Source organism: Candoia aspera, chromosome 1, assembly GCF_035149785.1.
Source record: "Candoia aspera isolate rCanAsp1 chromosome 1, rCanAsp1.hap2, whole genome shotgun sequence".
Taxonomy (NCBI): Eukaryota; Metazoa; Chordata; class Lepidosauria; order Squamata; family Boidae; genus Candoia; species Candoia aspera.
This window is the reverse complement of record NC_086153.1, coordinates 230,209,989-230,217,884: the sequence shown is the minus strand read 5'-3', so window position 1 is coordinate 230,217,884 and position 7,896 is coordinate 230,209,989. Positions and strand designations below refer to the sequence as shown.

Sequence of the window (7,896 nt, the reverse complement as noted above, 5' to 3'; positions counted from 1 at the left end):
ATTCTGTAACAGACACTTCACCATTTTTTGGTATAGTGTTGGAGATTTGAATTCAGAAGCAGTTCTTGTAAAAGAATATGCTCCTGAATATAAGCAGGGGGTTGAAAGAATACTGAGTAATCAAATAGCAGAACATCCCATTAAAAATGCTCATAATTTGGTAATCTTGGTATTCAGAGATCAGCTTTGCCTGATTGTTAATGGATGCTAACGGGTGTTCTACCAAAATCTTGAGGAGAGAGAAGCACAAAAGTGAGCTGGCGGGGTGCAGGGGGTGCAGGGTAGTTCCCTTTTTCTCTTAAGCACAGGGGCAATTTAACTAACAGTAGGCTAGGTGACAGACAGAGACAAGGACAAGGCAGGAAGACTCTTCTCACTTATCTGTTGTCGTTTGACCTTGTGCTAAGAGATATTGCGTAGTTGCCCTTTAGAGGGCATTATTGAGCTGAAGCACCTCCCTGAGAGACGGAGACATATCAGGAGTTGGAATCCCTTGGTTCTCCTCACCAAAAGGGCTCCAAATAGCTCCCTATTAGGGTTGGACTTTGCCTAAACATCCATAGTCTTTGCAAGTCCTAAACCGATTCTGTAAGCAGACCAAGCCTTCCCATTAGTCCAAGCACTATCTACACTATCCTGCTCTACTGAAAATGCCATATATTCAGATTTTATTTATATCTTATATCTTAGATACAGGTGCCTACATTAAGTGGAGAGAGAGCATTAGCCTTTTCAATCAAAACAGTGCTTTTTTCTTTACAGAATATTTAAGCATGTAAAAATAGTTATATTTAAGAAGTATGATCCTATATCTTATTGAATTATTTCTAGCATATAGTTTTTCACACTTTTTTTACTTACTGACTACTGCTTACAATGCAGTCCTGTCTATCTTCAGTGACTGAGCCCAGTGGCACTTATTTCCAGGCAAATGTGTATTTTTCCTTAGAATCGACTATAAAAAACAAACAAAAAAACCCAATGCTTTTTAACATAGGTTCAAGCTGGCCAACTTTCTGAGGACAAACCAAAACTTGAAGTGAGTTTAAGGACATGTGTCACCAAGGGAACAGGTATCATAAATACATCTATTGGGTACCTTCAAGAATATATAATATTGTGGCCAGATATTCCTCTATCTGATGTCAAAATAAGAACACATTTTAAGGATGCTAATAGAAAGGAGTCGTTTTGGGCTCCAGTGCAAGACTATGGCCTCACCTTGACCACTTTACAACAATTAGGCTGCACAAGTGTTTGCACATATTTTGGTTATTAAAACTCTCTTGGCATTCAAGCATACATCATGATTTATTTTTTTAACTCTGGGTCATCCATAATAATCTGGGAATCAACCATCTCTTGTGCTCCCCATTGTCATACATGAGCAGAGAGGGTGTGAATATTTGGCACTTCAGGGAATCTCCCATGTGTTCAATAGCCCATGAGCAGAAAATCCAAGCTCTGGTTATATATTGTTGTGCCAGCAAATCTGTATTTATTCTTGTTTCTAATCTAGGGTTTTGCAGAATGCAAGTTGTTATTTCCCTCTGGAAAGGAAAAAGATGTGTGTGAAATGACTCTAAGAAAAGATAAGTCTGCATAGATGGTAAATAACACAGAGCATTAATGGTTAGTTTCTATCTCTTCCTCTGTTTTTTTCTCTCTCCTTCTTTCTCAGTGATGAGCATGAGGAGGATGGGGCTTGCCATTTCTTCTTTATATCTTTAGTGGAAATTAAGTGCTTTTACAAATGATAGAAGCTCCTTTATTTTGATCGAAATCTGTTTTCACTCCAAAACCTCACTACTGCAACGTAATCATTTTTCAGTCTTGATATAATGGGGGAAGGGACACACACTGTATGGTGGAATGCATAGCATATTGCAATTAGGTAATTAAACTGTTTAAATCTAAAAGTGATGAAATACTAATCAGGCTGTTTTAAAACTATATGGCTATGTCTAATATTACTCTAGGTTCTCTTTGGTTTGGAGGAAAGAGGCAAAAGAGGAAACACTCTGTAGACTTTCTTAAATAGATGTATATCTTCTGAATTCAACAGGCATAAAGGAGCTATGTGAGCAATATAAAAGCTTGGCTATATTATGTCAGAACGCTGGTTACCATAAGCAAGGTGTATATATATTTCTTCTTTTTTTATACAATTTTTATTAAAAGTTTTAACATCAATAATAAGGACTAATACAAATTAAAACAGAACAGAGAAAAGGAAAGGGAAAGAGAGAAATAAAAGAAAAAGCCAAAAGTGCAATAAGAAAAAGTAAAAGAATGTAGAAAAAAAGAGAAAGATTTAAAGATATAAGGAAGTAGCTTCCGATATTCTTCACAGCAGTTATAAGTACATTTATATTTTAACCTCTCTCTCTAAAGTTACATCATGACTCTCTTCTTTCTATAATCCATACTGTCCAATAATCAAAACCATAAATCACAAGTTCATTTTTTTCATTTTTACGCAAAAAGTCCATAATAGGTTCCAATCAACAATAAATGTAGATATTGCCCTTTCTCTAATCAAAGAAGTCAGTTTGTGCATCTCAGCAAGTTCTGCCAATTTCACCAACCATTCCTCCATGGTGGGTAATGTTGAATCTTTCCATCTTCGTGCATATAGTAACCTTGCTGCAGTAATCATATATTGAAATAATCTTCCGTGGCTTTTTTCTAACTGTTTATCCATCAATCCTAAAAGGAAAAGTTCTGGCTTCGATTGAATATTCATCTTTAAAATCCTCTGTATCAATGTACTGTATGTATGTGAATCCAAATTTTTTTAGCTTTTTTACATGTCCACCAAGCATGATAAAACGTCCCTTCATGTTGTTTATGATTAGATAGGATGGTTCGCAAAGTCAAGAATTTATTGTTTTCCCAGAGCTGTGATTTCTGTCCTATAAATTGCAGGTCTGAGCTTTCAAAAATCAGCATGCATGTTTTAGTAGAGCTGTAGCACAACATTGGGGATAAGTACCAGAAACGAGATTACATCATCATATTAGAGTCTCCTGACTAACAGTCTTTGGGCAATGGAGTCATCTGCTAATTCACAGAAAACACTATGGTCTAACCATCATCCAAAACCAGAACAAATTTCCAGAGCCTGTTTTTCTACGGAAGAAATCCCTCATTTTTGAGCAAACATGCCTCTCTCTCAGAAAGCAAGGTGAGTCTCGTTTTTTATGTCTAGAATTTTATATCTAAAATTTTAATGTTATCTTTAATGTTATCTTTTATGTCTAAAGTTATGGAATTTTATGAAATTCCAGTTCAAATATCACCACTGCTAGGAACTCATTAAATGGCCTTAAACAAACTCGCTCTCTCAATCTCAATCCCCTCTCCCATCTGTCACACTAATTTACCTTTATATCCACTGAGATGGATGATAGCTAGTTAGTACCAGGAAAGTGCTTTGAATTTTGCGAAGTATGAAAGAAATGTTGAGTTATGTGAACTCAACACTGCAATGTGTTGTCGCATCTATGTGCCCAGTGTTTATGAGTTAATAGGAATATCTTCCACAATTAAATGATCTAATGGATAGAAGTCATTTTATTTATCTACCTATTTGTTACATCATGAACTATCACACTCCTTTGGTTATTATGGTTTATGTATATTCAGCATTCCTGTTGAAAGGCATGTTCAGTAGTGTATCTCCTGATTTCCAGACTGAAAAACCAAGGTGCATGGACCATGTCTACCAGTAGCTATCATGCAACTTTGCATCTTAAGTCAGTTCTTCATTTGACAGAACGAGGCACAAAAACTCCTCATAAGCTGCTGCCTGTGGATGTCCTGAAAGAGCAGAAAATGATTAATTGTTTGACTTATTTTTATTCTATTTTTATTGCAAGGGGATGGGGAAAGATGTTTGTGAGCCTTCTGTTTCAGGTGCCAAAATAATCTAGCAAGTTTTTATTTACTTTACAGTTCGTTTATTTCTTAAATCTATAAACAGCCTTTTAAGATAAACCTGCCCAAGGCAGCATAAAGCAAAAAAATTAAATTTAAAAGATGTAAATGTAAAAGAATGAAAGCAGGAATAGTTTAAAAAATTAAAACAAATGAACAATTCAGACAAGGTGCTGCAATGTACAGTATTTGGATGTTAATATGGATCTTCAGAAAGAAGGATGGTTTCATCCTCTCTCTTTGGTGACAAATGTAGGTCCTTTGGTGATTCTGAATAACAGTGTTCAAGAAATCTAAATTTCTATGTTATATTAAAATCCAATGTTGGAGCTAGGAAATCCATATCCCATCTGAATAAAATTAAGGACATACATAAAAGCCGGTGTAGTGATATAGTACTTAAGGTGGAGTCCTTGATGCTCTCTGAGCTTGGTTGTTTGCTTGCAGACATTTCAATACACAACTAGGTAACATCATCAGTGGGAATGAGTGTGGGGTTTGCTCCCTGTTTATAAGCAGTAGCTTTCCCTGCCAATGTTGGTGGGGGTGCTTTTTGGGTGGGGATGGGGTTTTGGGGTTTTTTTTGGTGGGGGTATGGTGGGAGTGGTAGTTTAGGTGTCAGACTAAGAATGGGGAAAACCTGGTTCAAGTCCACCTTTAGCTATGGAAACACATTGGTTGACTGTGGGCCATTCATTCTCTTTTTGATCATCCTATCTTGCTATTGTGGGGATAAAATGGGGATTCTTATGGAAGATGCCTTGAGTTCTCAGACAGAGGGCCAGATATAAATCTAACCAATAAATAAATATCTAGCTTTATTTATTTTACTTCATACAGTTGGGCTGTGCAAAGCATTCATCTTCTGATAAGGAAAGTATTGTGTGTGAACTAAGCAAAGATAATTGGTATCCTGCAATACTTCTTTTTTATTTTTTTTATTATTAATTTTTCAAGATATAATTAAGATATCCTGCAATACTTCTGAATAAGCTTTCTAAAGAATTTTTCAGTTGTGGTCATCCATAGAACATTTCAATGAAGTAGGTTATTCTAATTACTCTTTATAGATGGGAAACTGAGACTGGGAGATTGCAATTTGGAAAACATTGAGATATTTTGTTGCCATCCCAAAATCATAAGCTATATGTGAAGGAAATCCTACCTGCTTGCTTGTGTACATTTTTCCACACATCTTAAATCAAGAGAATTGGAATCAGAGTAGCATCCAAAGACGATGCCTGATAGCTATCCATCAATATAGTTGTTAACGTCTCTGAGATTATTCCAGTGACTTGCACTTGTAAAGTTTTCTGCAGCACAGGAAAGCGTTTTATACAAAAGACACCAGACAGTGGTCAGTCCAGCTCAGTGCTTTCTGCATTAGAGGTGTGCAACTTGGTGTTGCTGCATGAGGTCGATGGGAGTTGATTCTAAACTCCGGGAGAGCACCACACCACATATTCTTGCTCCATATTGACAGACAAGATTTCAAAAAAGATTCCTGCCTGGACCTACTTAAACTGCCAAAGGGTCATCTGGATGCCTCTTATGCGCAGATTGCTCTACTTTTCCCATCCTGACCCTGTAATCTTGCCCAATAGCATAGTTATGTAAACTGCAGTAGTGCCTATTGCTTTGGGAAATATTTCTCTTTTCTTGCATTGTAGGTAAACACATTTCAAAGGGAACCTTGGAGGTAGAATGCATAGGCAGATTGGAATGAGAGCAATGGTCAAGGCAGAAGCAACAGATGCAATAAATGTAAAGAGAACTTCATTTTTTAAGCATGTCTCACTTGTGATCTATTGTGAAAACTGAAGAAATGTCATTTTAAATCCATTAACAGATCTCAGACTCTGGGAAGGGATGAAGAGGGGAACTGCACTCTGGTGACAGAATTCATTCTCTTGGGCTTCTCAGAATCTCCAGAGCAGCGCCCTCTCTTGTTTGTGATCTTCCTCATGATCTACATCACCACCCTGATGGGGAATCTGGGAATGATTATATTAATCAGGATCAGTGCTCAGCTTCATACCCCCATGTACTTTTTCCTATGCAGCTTGTCTGTCGCTGACATCTGTTACTCATCAGTTATCTCCCCTTGGATGCTAATGAGCTTTCTAACAGGTCACAAATCAATTTCCTTCAGTGCATGTTTTGCTCAGCTCTACTTTTTTGTAGCCTTGGTGTGCACTGAATGTTTCCTGCTGGCCACAATGGCCTATGATCGTTATATGGCTATCAAAAATCCCTTGCTCTATTCCAAAATTATGTCACAGAACATCTGTGTCACATTGGTTGCTGGTTCGGGTTTACTTTCCTGTACAAATGCCATGCTAACAGTATGCTTTTTAAGCAGCTTACAGTTCTGTGATTCTAACATCATCAGGCATTTCTTCTGTGACACTCCTCCCCTAATAGCACTCTCCTCAGATCACTATGTCACTGAAATGATCATATCCTTCCTGGCTGGGTATACCACCCTTGGATCCTTGGTCATCATTCTTTTCTCTTATGTCTTAATTCTCTCCACCATCCTGAAGATTCGTTCTGCTCAAGGCAGGCATAAAGCCTTCTCCACTTGCACGTCTCACCTGACAGCTGTCTCAGTCTTCTATGGGACTCTGATATTTACCTACCTTCGGCCAAATACAAGCTACCTGTTGGGCCGAGATCAAGTAGCATCTGTCTTCTACACGGTGGTGGTGCCTATGCTGAACCCTATGATCTACACTCTCAGAAACAAGGAGGTGAAAGAGGCTTTCAGGAAATCAATCAGGATGAAACAGGTTTTGGGATACATGTAGAACTACTTTAATTATTACAGTAAATAATAAAAATTGAAATAATTACAAAACAAAAATGAAATTACAAGAACATTCAGAATATTATATTATTTTCCTTGTGTGGTATCTGGTGAGCATGGTCTCCAAGTCTTATACGAGTATCTCATTTGTTTAAAAGATAACACTTGACTTGGGCATTGCAAAGCCATTGAACTATCTTCAACCTTTTGATACTTTTCATGTTAACTGTATACTGAAGGTCTGAGCAAGCCATAGACCATGGAAGCCCTCAGTCCCCAGAGGACTACAAAAGTCATGATTCTAAAATTTGGCAGCAAAATAATTATTCTTCATAGTGGAATTTTCAGGGGCGTGGTATTTGTGTGTGTGTGTTTTTTCTCCAATATGAGACTAAAAATAAGTGTGTTACTTAACTATTTTTGTCAGTTCTATTTCTAGACCTTCCCCAAATTAAAAATGGACCAAAAATTCTTATCCTGACTACTCCTGAGATGTCACTATGTTATCAGAGGGCCTTTGTGATCACCAAGTTAAAAATATCACATCTTGCGGCTCTCAACCAGATCAAAATTGTCCACCCATGCTTTGTTTAGTACATGATAGATTGTCTTATGAGATTATGACTTAGAAATCTCTAAACAATCAAACGTGTTTTTATTCTTTGGGTTCTAAATTATCCTCCAAATCTCAAAGAGTTTTCTTACATTTTTTTTAAAATGTCCTTTATTTAATTTAAGAAAACAAAAAGAAAAAGAAAAGAAAGACATAGCACTCATACAGTATACATTGTGTACGTGTATGTGTGTGTGTGTATATATACATACACACACATACACACAAACACACACAAACGTTAGAATAAAGGATTATTGTATTTCATTATAATTGTTCATAAATAATCTTGTTCATAAATTGCAAGTAACATCAGGTCTTCAGATCATTGAGTAATTGGGACCATAAATTTATCTTTCCAATATTGAAGAACATGACTCTTGGCAATAAGAATGGCATACAAAATCCATTGTGCAGCTGTCATTTGTTATGTATAGATATGCAATTCAAGAGAATATAGACATCCAAAAATATTAAAACCTGTTTCAAAGTCAGTATATGTAAGGACATCTTTCCATAATATAAGAACGACTTT

At 36.7% G+C, this 7,896-nt stretch overlaps 1 protein-coding gene across 1 annotated transcript; it reads left to right on the top strand.

The window, feature by feature from the left end:
* Positions 1 to 3,461: 3,461 nt before the first annotated feature.
* LOC134489752 (olfactory receptor 5J3-like) lies at positions 3,462 to 6,749 on the top strand. Its single transcript, XM_063292620.1, has 2 exons — positions 3,462 to 3,468; positions 5,815 to 6,749. The coding sequence occupies exons 1-2, from the start codon at positions 3,462 to 3,464 to the stop codon at positions 6,747 to 6,749; spliced, it is 942 nt and encodes a 313-aa protein (XP_063148690.1).
* Positions 6,750 to 7,896: the final 1,147 nt, after the last annotated feature.